The 16883-nt window shown below is 36.9% G+C and overlaps 2 protein-coding genes across 2 annotated transcripts; one reads left to right on the top strand and one right to left on the bottom strand.

Annotated features, from left to right (window-relative positions):
- Positions 1 to 679: 679 nt before the first annotated feature.
- LOC134650452 (histidine-rich glycoprotein-like) lies at positions 680 to 9313 on the top strand (the record flags this gene model as incomplete). The annotated part of the gene is made up of 11 exons (XM_063505408.1): positions 680 to 838; positions 917 to 1083; positions 1252 to 1311; positions 3359 to 3494; positions 3648 to 3754; positions 5720 to 5748; positions 6288 to 6428; positions 6511 to 6641; positions 8722 to 8874; positions 8953 to 9119; positions 9231 to 9313. Coding segments are annotated over 11 exons (1311 nt in total), but the record flags the coding sequence as incomplete, so codon positions are not given.
- Positions 9314 to 10150: 837 nt separating this feature from the next.
- LOC134650451 (histidine-rich glycoprotein-like) lies at positions 10151 to 16376 on the bottom strand. Its single transcript, XM_063505407.1, has 7 exons — positions 16290 to 16376; positions 15330 to 15590; positions 13402 to 13565; positions 12474 to 12508; positions 12222 to 12229; positions 10720 to 11225; positions 10151 to 10276 (listed from the first exon to the last, which is right to left on the bottom strand). Exons 1-7 carry the CDS (start codon positions 16299 to 16301, stop codon positions 10213 to 10215), a joined length of 1050 nt encoding a protein of 349 aa, XP_063361477.1. The 5' UTR covers positions 16302 to 16376; the 3' UTR covers positions 10151 to 10212.
- Between the last annotated feature and the right edge of the window lie 507 nt (positions 16377 to 16883).

Raw genomic sequence — 16883 nt, 5'->3', positions numbered from 1 at the left:
GTCTGTTCGTTTGCCTGCCACGGAACCGTTTTAGATAAAATTTGGTTACTTTGAAGATAGTTTCAGGCCCGGTGATGGACAAAGGGTAGTTTTTATCAATCATTATTATCATTTCACGTAGAGTCGCGGGCAAAAATATAGACTTTTATTAGATACCAGTTTTATTTTTTATTTTTAGAGAATATCGAAACAGCCTTGTTAGATATAATGGTAGATGGTAATATCCAGTTAGATTTAATGATAGGTATTTATTATCAATGGTGTCGTAATATAATATACTGGTGTACTCCCTCGAAACTACGCATTAATATTAACAATTTCTTGTAATAATGAGTTTCGTTAAAATAGTTTGAGAATGGTAACATTTTTTTACATAATTTAGATCTCGCGTACCTGCTGAGTTTGGGCAGTATCTTAATTAAGAGTATGTAATGACAATAAATTACATACTCTTTAATGGATATCGCTCGATTTGCAACCCGCAAGTTAAAATATAAAAGAAGTGGTTGGTTTTGAAAATGTATCAGTTCACAACTGTCCTTTATTCGAGTGCAACGAATTCACTTATTTAATAATTTTAAAATGTATTCCAAGGTATCTAGAAAAATTGCATTAAAAATCTAACTAGTGACTTAAACTTTGGGCGTCAAAATTTGGATACTAAACCAAAATTTTAACATTACAGATTTTGTGTCTCGCTGCTCTGGTGGGGTTGGCGATCGCGCAGCACGGGCACGAGCACGCGCACTCCTCGCAGCACATCTCCAAACACGACGGGCACGCGGAGGAAGTCATCATCAAGGATCACCACGGACACGAGAAACACGTCGACTACTACGTAAGCCCCAAACAGTATTCTTCTCTGTTCTATTGCCTTCTGCTGTTTGACACACGTTGACAGTTAAATTTGTTACAGACGCATCCCAAGTACGAGTTCAAGTACGAGGTGGAGGACAAGCACACGGGCGACCACAAGACGCAGCACGAGCACCGCGACGGCGACGTCGTCAAGGGCTTCTACAGCCTGCACGAGCCCGACGGCTCCCTCAGGGACGTGCACTACCACAGTGACAAAAAGACCGGGTGAGATTTTTGTTCAATTTCTTTTGATCCATTTAAAATCGGGGTAATGATGTTCTAATTATTGTTGTTCTAATTAAGTGTGTAAAGTAAGTTTGTGATTTGTTAATTGCTACATTATGATAAAATACTGCACGCATGACAATAATGTAAGGATTATCTGTTTTTCAGTTTCCACGCGGAAGTAAAACACAGCACCCACCACATAGTTCCTAAACATCATCACCATTAAGTGTACCGTGTACCTTAAGTTTAATTGTGGTACATTTTTAGTATGAGATAAGTTTTGTTGTACATTTGTTTTTATGAAATACATTACCTACACGTAATAAAACTCTTGTTTATATTTAAATTTCCAATCAAGAAATCATTCAATTCAATTTATTTTTCTATTGACCTGTTTATCATTTTAGTTTTCTATTGACCTGTTTTTCATTTTATTTTATTTTATTTTAATTTGACGATCATTATGAGATATCCGTGCTTAGCTTAGCCATATTGACATTGTTGTTTTTTTTATTTTATATTATTTGACATTGTTAATAATTTAGTTAATTAATCGATTGCTTATAATGGTTTTTAAATTGTGTATTGCTTGACATTTGTATAATTATAATCAATTGTTATTTTCCTACTTGACGATCATAATATAAATTCGTATAGATTAGTGTAAAATAATGTATATTGTAATTTCATATTATGAAATAAATAAATCTAAATCTAAATCATATCCAATTCGTATAATACAATCTCCTTTATTATTTAGTTTATATGAAAAAACACATTATTTTTAATATACCTAATATTCATCATCTTCCTCGAATTGTCCCGGCATTTTGCCACGGCTCATGGGAGCTTAGGCTCCGCTTGACAACTAATCCCAAGAATTGGCATAGGCACATTAGGCACTAGTTTTTACGAAAGCGACTGCCATCTGACCTTCAACCCAAAGGGTAAACTAGGCCTTATTGGGATTAGTCCGGTTTCCTCACGATGTTTACTTTTACCGAAAAGCGACAGGAAAAATATTTCGTACATAAGATCCGAAAAATTCATTGGTACGAGCCGGGGTTTGAAACCGCGACCTCCGGATTGCAAGTCACACGCTCTTACCGCTAGGCCACCAGCGCTTTTAATATGCTTATATATAAAACTTTAATATAAAATCAATCAATATTTGATCTGAATATTGAACCCTTTACAGAACGTTTTTGCACTAAATACGCCACCTAAAAACGTTCCCAGTTTGAATCAACAGTCAAATATTTTTTTATTTATAGTCAACAGTAAAAAAAAAAACTTCGAATGTCATGCTATGAAATCGAAATGTTACTTGCCAAACACTCGCTGGTTGTCACACTTTAAAGGTAATTTTGATATTTTTGTGGTATCAGATGGCGTATGGTTGAATTATAAATGGGGCTCATTTAAGAAAGTTCTTCCGATCATAATTCATTGTATAAGCGATTGATAATTCAAAGTGAGGTCATCAAAATAGCATGTTTTTGAACTGCCGTTAGTGCAACTGCATCTTAGCCTATTTGACATGGCCTGATATTGACATATTACAGTACAGCGAGCCGCAAAATGACATGGACACATTATGAATAATTAATTACTGGTTAAACAAATAAAATATCTGGATGCTATGTACCATTGTTACTTATCGCCCCAGGATTTTGATAGGATAAAGGGTTGAATACCTAGGTGATAAAAATAAGTGTTTATTTTCTGCAGCAACATATTTACATCTTCATTTATTACATTTAAAACGAATAACAAACCTTGTCAAATATCACAATGACAAAAAGACAAATTAAATATAATAATTTAGGATCAGGATAATCAGATCAGAGTTAATGATGATGCGTGGGAACTGCATGCTTAGCGTGGCCTTCTCGCTGGACATAAGCATTGAATCTGTAACAGAAGAAAACTTTATTTAAACAAGATTATTCATAAAAATAGTTGACAATCTATCGAAAAATCTTTAAAAAGACATGACATGCTTTGTTCGTGTCGCTTATTCTAACTTTTGGTAATAATATCAAACTGCTTTAAATGATGATAAAAAAATTGTAAGTCACTGCACTATCTTTTGTTTTGCCAATAATGTTAAATCTGGAAGCAATAAATGCCTTAGCGCCACTTGCACCATCCCACTAACCCCCTAATTTGACACTGGGTTAACCGTTTAACCGCTTAACCCCGGGTTAGTGGGATGGTGCAAGTGGCGCTTAATGCAGGCGTTGCTATTTTTGTTAATGTTGGTACCCAGTCTTGTGGTCAGCCGTGTAATGCACGATCCTGACAGTGCCGTCGGCCTCGTGCAGGCTGTAGTAGCCCTTCACGACGTCGCCGTCGCGGGACTCGTGGTGGGACTTCTTGTCGCCGGTGTGCGGGTCCTCCACCTTGTACTCGAACTCGTATTTAGGGTGCGCGTAGTAGTCGTGGTGGCCTACAGGCGCCTTGCCGGGCACGTCGTGGCGCTGGATGTTTTGTGAGGAGACGGCGTGGTGGGGAGTGTGATGTGACTCAGTGTGGATAGGCTCGTGGTATGACACTAGATGCACGGGCTCGTGCTGCACATGACCAAGTTGCACGTGGCCAAGCTGAACATGACCAAGCTGCCCATGCCCATGCTCATGTCCATGCTCCTGACCATGGCTCTGGTGTAGGATGATGCTCTGAGACGAGTATGCGTGTCCATGTTCATTGTGCCCGTGCCCTTGAGGCCGAGCAAGTGCTATGGCCAGGGTAGCAGCAACCACGAATATCTATAGAAATTGATAAAAACGATAATGAAATCATTACTATTATAAGTATGTATTGTTAATTTAAATGGATTTTTATTAAGTGTCCACATTAATTAATAAACTTACCTTTGAGTACATTTTCAGAATTGTTGAACGGTCGAATGTAAACCGAAAATGATGTATGGAATGAAATACTTGCGGCTCTTATATATTTTACCTACGTTTTTGACCATAAAGTGCGAGATTAAGAACCTGTTTTATTGTAATACAATATCAAGTGCAATGTTACAAGGTCCTTTGCCCTTCGAGAAATTTAAAGTGTGTAGGTACTATCACTTTTAACAATCGCATAAATAAAGTACCTCGTTTAATTTTGTAATGACAATCAAGATATTCACCTGTCAATTTGTAGATCAGATTATACGGTTACAGAACAGAAATACCGTTATCAAAAAGCTTATTATCAAGACAATTAATAAAACCAATCCGACATTAGCATTGTCACAGAAAAATAATCTAAAATACTACAAAATATCGTCTGATGAAGTTCATTTCAATGAATTCCTTAGGTATATTTATTTATGAAATATGTACTTGTCTAAGGTCAAAATGAAAGTGGTGTCCAGTATTATTTGGACAGTCGATTTCACAGACATCTTTACAAGCCAACGTTCCTAAATTTACACGTCTCTATGACACTAACAATAAGTTCGTGTAAATACATTTTTGGAACGTTGTAAAGATGTTTGTAAACTCAACTATACCAGGGATGTGGCGGATGCCGACTTTTTGACATCCGCGGATGCGGATGCGGATTTTTAAAGGCTCACATCCACGGATGCGGATGCGGATGCGGATGTCAAGATACAAAAAAACGTCAAATATTACATTTTAGTATTTTTTATTAAAAAAAGCGGCCAAGTGCGAGTCGGACTCGCCCATGAAGGGTTCCGTATTTAGGCGATTTATGACGTATAAAAAAAAACTACTTACTAGATCTCGTTCAAACCAATTTTTGGTGGAAGTTTACATGGTAATGTACATCATATATTTTTTTTAGTATTATCATTCTCTTATTTTAGAAGTTACAGGGGGGGGGGGGCACACATTTTACCACTTTGGAAGTGTCTATCGCGCAAACTATTCAGTTTAGAAAAAAATGATATTAGAAACCTCAATATCATTTTTGAAGACCTATCCATAGATACCCCACACGTATGGGTTTGATGAAAAAAAAAATTTTGAGTTTCAGTTCCAAGTATGGGGAACCCCAAAAATTTATTGTTTTTTTTCTATTTTTGTGTGAAAATCTTAATGCGGTTCACAGAATACATCTACTTACCAAGTTTCAACAGTATAGTTTCGGAGAAAAGTGGCTGTGACATACGGACGGACAGACAGACGGACAGACGGACAGACGGACAGACGGACAGACAGACAGACATGACGAATCTATAAGGGTTCCGTTTTTTGCCATTTGGCTACGGAACCCTAAAAACAAGCCTAGTGCGAGTCGGACTCGCGTTCCAAGGGTTCCGTACATTAATTCCCACTCACGCTTGACTGCTAATAGGTCTTTTTGGCTAATGACTAAATTACCTAGCAGTCTAGCACTTACGCCGATGCTAAGACGTTCCTGTACCGACCTGTTCCACATCGATTTTTAGCGGATGCGGATGCAGATGCGGATGTTGTAAATAATTCAGAAGTTCCGCGGTTGCGGATGCGGATGCGCATATTCGCAACATTCCTGAACTATACTTACTACTTACTATCATGTTGTAATGAAAAAACAAACGTGTTTTTATTTGAAGAACAAACTTTAATATTTAAAAAAACACACTTAAATGGCTAAACTACTAATTAATATAAATATAAATTAGTGGTTATGGTGGTATTCCGGTACGATGTGGTGAGTGCTGTGCTTGACCGTTGCATGAAAACTGCAAATAAAATGATGAATGAGTAAATGTATGATAAACTTAATTCAATATCGTCAGAAGAATATAAATACACAAAGTAACATTTATGTATTGTTTATTGATAAGATTGCAAGTTAATTAGAATAACTAACCATAAATAAATGATTTAGATAAGATTCGAACCCCGGCTCGTACCAATGAGTTTTTCGGAACTTATGTACGAAATATCATTTGATATTTGCCAGTCGCTTTTCGGTGAAGGAAAACATCGTGAGGAAACCGGACTAATCCCAATACGGGCCTAGTTTACCCTCTGGGTTGGAAGGTCAGATGGCAGTCGCTTTCGTAAAAACTAGTGCCTACGCCAATAACTGGGATTAGTTGCCAAGCGCGGACCCCAGGCTCCCATGAGCCGTGGCAAAAATGCCGGGACAACGCGAGGAAAATGATGGAATAAATGATTTAGATAAGAGTTAAAAATACCATTAAAAATACAACATCTCACCCGGTCTTTTTGTCACTGTGGTAGTGCACGTCCCTGAGGGAGCCGTCGGGCTCGTGCAAGCTGTAGAAGCCCTTGACGACGTCGCCGTCGCGGTGCTCGTGCTGCGTCTTGTGGTCGCCCGTGTGCTTGTCCTCCACCTCGTACTTGAACTCGTACTTGGGATGCGTCTGTAACACATTTAATTGTCAACGTGTGTCAAACAGCAGAAGGCACTAGAACAGATTAATGCTGTTTGGGGCTTACGTAGTAGTCGACGTGTTTCTCGTGGTCCTTGATGATGACTTCCTCCGCGTGTCCGTCGTGCTTGGAGATGTGCTGCGAGGAGTGCGCGTGCTCGTACCCATGCTGGGACACCACTACGCCGATAAAGCCAGGCACGTTACCTGTTTTTTCCTAATTAAAAAAATATTAACAATTGAGACCGCATTTAAACTTAAGTTAAAAACTAAAACACCACAAGGATCACTCTACCTATCTGGTGTTAAAAGCATTTCAATTTTTCTTTTGTCTTTGCTAACTATAATAAGCAAAACATTAATGCTTTATAAATTGAAAATGTTTTAAACATGTGAATTATTTGCCAATTGTAAAACATTTTATTTTTATGACAGTTGAATAGTTTTTTTATTCAAAAATTATACATTGATATAATGTTTTACCTTAAAGTACATTTTTAAATTGGTATTTGTCTCAAATGTGTTTTTTGGTGAGCAGACAATAGTGCACTGATACATTTATAAAACAAACTACTCCTTTTATAATCCGATAATAACGCAACCAAAGCTGATAACTAATACTTACATATGTCCATTTGTTGAAATTCAGGACTTTGTATTAAGTAGACGCTGTGTGTCACACTAATATTTCGTAAACTTAAGAGTTCTTTCACTAATATCGAATTAATTTAAATTGTTTTATTTATTTTATGCTAATTGCCTGTACTACTTTCACCTCCATGACAAATAATCGAGTTTCAATTATCTTAATAAAACATAACTTTGGGGATGGAGTCCTAATGAAATATTAATTCAACTCGTCCCGCCATCTCCTTTTCGTTAGTCTTTACCCCGTCGGTCATTTATTCTGTGCTGTCCTGTATCTCCCACTCAGTAGCTATTTTGACCCACCTACCCGGATGCATGCGGCAGACATGCCAAGCCAAGCCCCACATTTAACTCGCTGGTAAATTTAAGTTAAGGCCTCAGTTAACGGCCATGATTGAAAGCCATCAGTCTGGATAGGCAGCATACACTAGAGGGAAACTTAGTTATCGTTATTGCTTTGATGGTCTAAAAGATTGCAAGCGTTTTTCATATGTTCTACCTACAAACTAATTTTTGTTTTTGAAATAGACTAGTAATGCTCGCATTTAAAAAAGGTTGGTTAGAATTTTGATTGGTTGATTGATGCCCGCCAAATCTACATTCTTTCATTTCCATATATAACAAATAAACCATATGACCGTATGACCTAAATATTTACTCCTCAGAATATGGTCAGACGTAACAAAATCACGCTGTATAGCAGTAGCGAATTGCAGGACAATGAATCAATTATGGTACCTAAAATTGTAAACATCATCGAGTCATCATATCAATGTGATATATTCGTAGGTATAATGTGTAGCAGTATTGACGTTCTTGCAGAATGTAGGTACCTACCTAAATAAAAGCAATGTATTACTTTAAAAATTGAAAAAAGGTATTATGTCATGTATAAAAATAATGGCCAATTTAAACAAGAACGGTTCCATTAAAATTAAATTCAAGACGGTCGATCACTGTACGAGAATTTAATATCGAACACTGTGTATGGCCAGTGTTTTAATTATTATATGGCAGTAAATTACCTCTTTACATTTACGATATCCATCGATTTGTAATTCACGTGTTATAAAAGAAGTTGCTGGTTTTGGAAATTTATCAGTTGACAACTGTTCTTTGATCTGTGAACAACATAAAACTATATTATTGTAAAAATGTATCCCAAGGTAAATTCGAAATTCCAGTTTTTTAAAGTAAATTAAAAGTTTAGGATGAGTTTTTAGGCATATTACTAATCTATTTATTATTATTATTATTTCATTTTAGACAGGCAGCTGATGCTGGTGCGTCTAAATCATAGTTCACTTAGCACGATTTCACTGTTTTGATAGTTTGTCGAGTCTATTTTTAAATTGATTCACACTTGTAGAGTTCACAACTTCAGAGGGTAATTTGTTCCAAGCATTTACTATACGATTTGCAATAAAGTTTTTCCCGATATTTGTTTTATGCTTTGTTGTTACTAGTTTAAGGTAGTGTCCTCTTGTGCGCGTGTTTGGGTTTCGAGTGAACAGGTCGCTTAGCTCTGGACAGTCGTAATATCCATGCATAATTTTGAACGTCTCGATCAAGTCACCACGTTCCCGCCTTTTTTGCAGTGTTGTCAGGCCCATCTATTATTTACTTTTACACAGATTTTGTGTCTCGCTGCTCTGGTGGGGTTGGCGATCGCGCAGCACGGGCACGAGCACGCGCACTCCTCGCAGCACATCTCCAAACACGACGGGCACGCGGAGGAAGTCATCATCAAGGATCACCACGGACACGAGAAACACGTCGACTACTACGTAAGCCCCAAACAGTATTCTTCTCTGTTCTATTGCCTTCTGCTGTTTGACACACGTTGACAGTTAAATTTGTTACAGACGCATCCCAAGTACGAGTTCAAGTACGAGGTGGAGGACAAGCACACGGGCGACCACAAGACGCAGCACGAGCACCGCGACGGCGACGTCGTCAAGGGCTTCTACAGCCTGCACGAGCCCGACGGCTCCCTCAGGGACGTGCACTACCACAGTGACAAAAAGACCGGGTGAGGGTTTTTATCGCTTAGTGTCGATTTGCAAGCAGTCAATGTACTTAATACCTACCTAAAACTAAAACGAAAACATTACAATATCTATAAATAGTACTTCTTTTTCAGATTTCACGCTGAGGTGAAACACAGCACCCACCACATTGTTCCCAATCATCATCATCATTAAGAGTGGTTTATTTAATATTATACGCACATACACCTAGACATATTTTGTTGACACTGTTGTTTGTTTATGAAAAATATAAATATGTAAATACAACTTCTGTCTTTAATTTCACTTTTTTTTTATTGTTATACGTGCCGCCGTGAGGATTTAGTTGTAGTTTTTTGATGAGAAGATCTGGCTAGTTAATTTATCTCGTGTTTGTATAAGTATACCGCTTAAAATACAAAGCAGTATTTTGGTCCTCTTTCCATTTCTCTAAAATAGGTGTCGCTAGAACGAACACGACGGACAAGACACAATAACGAAATAGTATTTTATGCAACCGTTGTTTAAGAGAGGTCAAAAAAGGCGATAGTGGCGTGAGTAACAATTTGAGCCGAAGCCGAAAATTGTTAATAAAGACACCACGAGTATTTTTTGACTCAGTTAAACAACGTCGCATACAATACTTTTTCTACGACCAAGCACTTACTTTGCCAAAAAGATGCTGCGTGTACACACAAATACTTTATTGGAGAATAGATTAAAGACTTGTCTTGACAACTATAAGGGGTTTAAAGGTGTGTGCACGACCCTTTAAATGACAAATAAAAGTACGGGAGTAGAAAAACGAAATAACAATTAGATAATTTATGATTTATTACTTTCTTATACCTTTCTTACAAAATATGACAAATTGAGAAGCTTTTAGCGCGTTTCTGAAAAACGTCATTTGGTATCAGGAAGTTAACAAATTCGATATATGTAGGTATTCAAGAGTTTGTTGAACTTAAAATATTTGTATTGTAGTAAACTAATAAAACAACGAAATCGAAGCAACAGCTTTATTTACATATTGTAACACTAATATAACAACATTACATAATCAGGTATCACAAGTATAAACACAAATCAAAAATAGTTTAGAAACCACAACGTAAATTAATGATGATGAGCCGGTACTACATGCTTGGCATGACCTTCACGCTGGACCTGGGCATTGAATCTGGAGAAAAAGAGGATAATTATGTTATTACAAACAATATTTAAAGTCGTCATCGGTCAAGCCTCAGCTTGACCGATGACGACTTTAAATATTGTTTGGAACCAATTAAAAGTGACATTGCTGGACCAGAAATATCACTGTTGACAGCTGATACAACACATCAAATCCATAATAAATTAAGAACAAAAAAATAAAATGAGAATCGGGTTCCAGATCTCGAATCTGGGGTAAAATCGAAATGTAAGCCTGTACGAAATTTACAAAATATATTTTTTGAGGGCATATTTTATTTATTTATTTTATTTATTTTGTGATGACGTTTCATTCACTAATTATTGAATCTCAATTTAAATGAAAGTTAAAGAAGTTATAAAATTAGAGTACCGATAGACATCGGTAAAAATTTAATTGAAATTATTTTAGAATATGGCAATCTTTCTTACCCAGTCTTGTGGTCAGCAGTGTAATGCACGATCCTGACAGTGCCGTCGGCCTCGTGCAGGCTGTAGTAGCCCTTCACGACGTCGCCGTCGCGGGACTCGTGCTGGGACTTCTTGTCGCCGGTGTGCGGGTCCTCCACCTTGTACTCGAACTCGTATTTAGGGTGCGCGTAGTAGTCGTGGTGGCCTTCGGGCGCCTTGCCGGGTACGTCGTGACGCTGGATGTTTTGTGAGGAGACGGCGTGGTGGTGAGTGTGATGTGACTCAGTGTGAATGGGCTCGTGGTATGACACTAGATGCACGGGCTCGTACTGCACATGACCAAGTTGCACATGGCCAAGCTGAACATGACCAAGCTGCCCATGCCCATGCTCATGTCCATGCTCCTGACCATGGCTCTGGTGTAGGATGATGCTCTGAGACGAGTACGCGTGTCCATGTTCATTGTGCCCGTGCCCTTCTTGTGGTCGAGCAAGAGTTACAGCCAGGGTAGCGGCAACCACGAATATCTACAAAACAATAATATTGATACGTTATTCATTTTTTGTAATAAAACTTTCGTATAGATAATTATCTTGAATGTTATGAAATGATTATCCTTACCTTAGAATACATTTTAATATGCTAAAATGATGTTGAACGTTCGAATACGAATTGGTAATTGATGTATGAGATCTAGTACTTGCGGCTTTTATATACTTCATTCAAGAGCAATCAAAAGAACCAGTTTCTTCAAAATACTTCAAGTGCAGTATCACGAGGTCGTTTGCCCTTTGAGTAATAAGTCATATTACCCACGTCCTTACACTGCGCTTACCATTTGCAACTTTTTTAAAGTACGGTAAGTAATTGTAAATATGTCTCAAATATTCAGCATGAAAATAAGATCTAACGATCTTCCACAGTTGTTCCATGGAAGGTTTGCATGCTTTGTTGTTTTTTAAATGGTTTAGGGTTTAAACAATAATGAAAAAAGCTATGCGGGGCCGTGAAATTAATTTATTTGAGAAATTAAGGTTTGTAAAATAGATAGAAAAAATGCGACCAATCATAATAATGGTCGCATTTTTTCTATCTATTTTACAAACCATTATCCGTACCCGTTTATCCGTGCATTTGTGACTCAAAACTACTCAAAAGATAAGCAAAAGGTTCAAAATGTTGCTTTAAAGCAATAAAAAAACAAGATCAATGAATTGTTTTCTGTAATGAGGTGTGCAATAAAGAGTATTTGTATTGTATTGTATTGTATCAATTGAGACCAATAACAAAAAAAAATATGGCCAGTATCTGAAATACATTGTATTGTATTATTTCAAAGCTTAAAAACGGACAAATATCTCTTGTAACTTATTTAGAATTAAAAGCCCCTGCCAAAAAATATCGGCAATTCCTTTCTCTTCTGTCTTATCTTTACAAATGTAGTACCTACCTAATTCATTCTGACGAGAAACATCACGTTTGACGTTGTATAGAAGCCCGATTTTTCAAACATTTAATAATACCTGGTAAACTAGGTAAAGCGGATACTATGTTATATTGGGATGCAATGACTGAAGAAGAAAGAATGATTTTTGTATTAGGAAATAAATATAGGTACATACTTATCTAAATTCAATAATTTGAAATAATAGACAAATTATGAAACACAATGTTATTATTCAAAGAGACTTTAAACAACAGTAAAGAAAAATTTACTAAGATCGGGTTAAATCGAAGGTGAGATCAGTATTAATGGTGACCATGATGATGATGACCATGATGTTGGCTGTATTTTACGTCGGCGTGGAATCTGTAACAAATATTTAAAATAATTAGTAAGTTTATATTATAATATTATGTAAAAAAAACTGGTGAAGACCATACAAAATAAAAAGTACCTAAAGTGAACAGCAAATTGAACACATATTTTTGATTCTGATGATATATAATATATTTATGTAAAAACACAAAGAAATATAATTACCTAATTTCAAATAATATGTACCTACGTTTTTAGTGAAAACGCGTTTTCCCTGGTTAAAACTAGTGTTCCTCTGTAAAACGTTAAAAAAGCGTATTTCGGTGAACACTAGTTTTCACTAGACTAGAGTAATATAAAAGAGATATAACACAAAGAAGTTTTGTTTCAATGTAACGTTATTATAATACATAAAGTCGGTTCTATCGCTTCGCGCGCTGTTTGGTCGCTTTTTGGTCGCTGTTTGGTCGCCTCAAAAATAGGTAGGGACATACAACAGAGGTAAATAACCCTTAAGGCGCGTTCCCTTGTCGTCGTGCTTCGTGGCTTGTAGATTAAATGTAGGTGTTCACATTAGGACAATACGATCACTGTCTTTACTACATAGTGGGAACGCGTCCTAAGGGCATAGAGAAAAAATACATAGATTGCTCACTCCATACATCAGTTTTAGTACCAAAAAGACTATTAGCATCTAGCATCGAGTAGCGGAACTATCAGTACTGCTACTTGACAATAGATGTAGTACCGACCGGAAACTCTTATCTCAACAGCATAAGACTTTCCGGTCGGTGCTACATCTATTGTCAAGTAGCAGAACTGATAGTTCCGCTACTCGATGCTAGATGTAGACACTGAAATTAATAGTTTAACTGATGTATGGAGTGAGCACTCTTGTCTTACTATATTTCTCTATGTTAATACGAGTATTTTATTTGCCTCACCCGTGCTTGTCGGCGTGGTATTCCACATGTCTGACGTGGCCGTCGGGCTGGTGCAGGCTGTAGCGGCCCTTCACGACTTCCCCGTCGCGATGCTCTTGCTGCATCTTATGGTCGTGAGTGTGAGGGTCCTCTACGTGGTACTCGAATTCGTACTTGGGATGAGACTGTTGAGTAGGGTGGGGAACAGAAAAATCCCATTGAATACGGAAAATAAGAAAAAGCTAGTCCTTCTAGAGACGCTATTTATATCAGGCTATGTGCAGAAGTTTTCCGAGAGTTAATGAATGCTCAATAGATTACAAATATATTCAGGTTCATAACACAAACATTATGTACCAGGTCATCAGCAAATCTACATAATTGACCTATTCTTGCTAAGTTAATTAAGTCACTGATAAATACAATGTATTAAAAAAAATCTAAATAAGTGTTGGTGCGGTCACTGTATCAGATAATTAGTTAACTAATCATTATCACCCATTGATATAGTATAAAGAACTGGATACCCAATCAGCCGCCAAAAATGGCCCCACAAAAGTGATGTCAAAACAGATCATGCATTACTTTTTCGTTTAGTCTTGTTTGAAACCCTCAAATGTGAAGTTGTCAACAATTACGAAATGTGCCGTTAAAATATGTAAAAATAACAATGATAAAACAAGGAAAAAGGATGGAATGTATTTCTTTCGGTTAGTTCTTTGGATAGCATTACATAATTTATGTAATCTGGTGGTAATTTTATGGTTTTGAATAAATTAATTTGTTAGTACCAAAGAAGGGATGTCAAGGAACAAAATTCTATTGAGTCGATGTGAGGTCAATATTTTTTTATATTTTTATATGGAATTCATAAGAAATAATATTATGTTTAAATTGAAGATTTCCAAGAAAACCTATGCGACGTGCAAAGTGGACTGCTATTTAATTATAGCAAGAGATAGGGGTGATGCAGTTTTAAACAAGGCAAAACGGCACTTGTGTGTTTGGCCCATTTCCCTGTTTCCGACATATACACCACCAATAAGGGCTTATATCGACTAACTGTAAATGCTAAACCTGTCGGAACACAGTGACAACCACAGGATTTTTTTTTATAAAGTATAGGTAGACTTTATAAAAAAAATCCAATCAGTATCTAAATGTCCCCGTGCACCCGTGCTATGAGTAAATGCAGATCTTAAATACACAGTTATTTAATAAGTAGAATTTATTTCAAGGAAATTAGTATTTAAAGACGTATACTTACGAATTAAAAATTTAATTTGTTTGAATTTGAACCACGAATTAATTTTATTTGAGCTCCCGATTAAATTAAATTTGTTTTATTTATTACTTCAATTTTAATATTTTCCTGTACAGTAATACATATTAAAGTGTACCAAAGTGACTCCATTCGTTCATTATTCTCGTTTGACGTTGTTTGACGTAAATACGTTACGTTTAGTGCCATCGGACTAAATTTTTTAACAGTGTTGGTACTTATGTTTGCAAATTTGACACTTAATGCTTACGACATTAAGCTCTTTTCTGTACGAAACATTTATCTTGACTCAAAATTTACGTAAGCGTTTTTATCATCAATGCAAATGGTGCGAAACGTCATTGGGATCCACATTTCTTGACGTTTTTGTTCTGCTTTGTGTGTCTATTTCTTTTATATTAAGTCAGTGTTATCACCTAACAATTTATGACAGTTGTATTCTATAGAACAGTACACAGGAACATACCAAATAAATTAATTGACTTGCGTTTTGTACTACAATTACTACTTTTTTGTGAGCGTTTTGTTTTTGAATTGTTGTTTTTAAGGACTATACAAATTATTATTAATTGCTAGAAATAACATTTTTTTATAATATTAAATTTATATTTAAAATAGGAGTGAATTAGGTTTACAATACATCTTCATTTATCTAAAAAAAACTTACATGGTGTTCGTGTTCATGGTGTTCATGGCCATGGGGGCTGTCATGACGTGAGACATGTACATGCGAGCGGGCATGCCCATGGTGCTCATGACCATGACGGCCATGCTCCGTATGGCCATGCGACTCCACCCAATGGTGCGGGCCATGTCCGTGGTGGACCGTCTTGATGTGTACTTCCGACCGAGGCACACCGTGCCCGTGGTGGCCATGCTCTGCCTCCTGGGCGACCACTACAGCTACGAGAACCGCGAAGCACAAGACCTAATAAGAAAGAAAACACAATAGATGTCTCGTTAAACTAAACCACAGAATAAATAATAGTACTAGGTACAGAAGACTCACTCTCTAACAAAACGCGTCTGTTACGATCAGCACAGATATGGCCGCTAGGTGGCGACAGTGCCACGCGCGGCTTATGGCTTTCCCCAAAATTGGGGTGGAACGGATGTACTTTTAGCTACCTGTAGCAAAGCGACGAAATCGCGGAGTGAGCCACGCCCACATATGTATACACTTTGAACCAAAATGAGAACAATTGAAACGTATCTTCTTCTTCTTCCTCGCGTTGTCCCGGCATTTTACCACGGCTCATGGGAGCCTGGGGTCCGCTTGGCAACTAATCACTAATAAGTTTTTACGAAAGCGACTGCCATCTGACCTTCCAACCCAGAGGGTAAACTAGGCCCGTATTGGGATTAGTCCGGTTTCGTCACGATGTTTTTCCTTCACCGAAAAGCGACTGGTAAATATCAAATGATATTTCGTACAAAAGTTCCGAAAAACTCATTGGTACGAGCCGGGGTTCTAACCCGCGACCTCCGGAGTCGCATGCTCTTACCGCTAGGCCACCAGCGCTTCGAAATTGCGAAGCGCACGAATTGAAACGTATAACACTAGACGTATTATTTTCATACATCTATCGATTTGTGGTTATGGTATCATTTTGTGGTTAGGTTTTACCTTAGTAAACATTTTGGATTATCTTTGTTGAATCCTATCCAAAACAGAGTCACGATGAATACTGAAGATTAGCTGCAAAAATTCTTCTTTTATGAACCGATAATCAAGGTAATATTGATTTCTCTGTAAATAAGGCTGAAAAAATTAAAACAGTTTTCCAATTATTTCGGATATTGTATGCGAATAATTATGTAATAAAACTCCGCCTGCGTACGCTATTTTTAGATTAAGTCTAATTAAGTTTTATAAATTTATTTGTTTTACCTAATTCTTTTGATTGTAGACGACTTTATTTTGATTTTTGTTGCTGTTTAAAATGATGCAATCCAAAAGGGACTTATGTACGTAAGTTCAACACTTTGTAAAAAGGGATGACTTTTTGCGTCAACTCAAAAATGGCTTAACTGGTCTAGTTAAATTTTTTTTTTGGACTTTATATTTGTTCTAACTTTACTGCACAAAAAATAAGATCAGACAGTTATAGGTTCTGGAATTTTTTACAATAAATGAGAAATTGAATACCTACTAAATATAAATACTTACCTATGTTAAATAACACACTACAGTTGGGACGAACAGACAAGTTTTCTCTCC

The sequence above is a fragment of the Cydia amplana genome, chromosome 8 (assembly GCF_948474715.1).
Source record: "Cydia amplana chromosome 8, ilCydAmpl1.1, whole genome shotgun sequence".
Taxonomy (NCBI): domain Eukaryota; kingdom Metazoa; phylum Arthropoda; class Insecta; order Lepidoptera; family Tortricidae; genus Cydia; species Cydia amplana.
The sequence above is the reverse complement of the archived record's forward strand: the minus strand, read 5'-3'. Positions and strand labels throughout refer to the sequence as shown.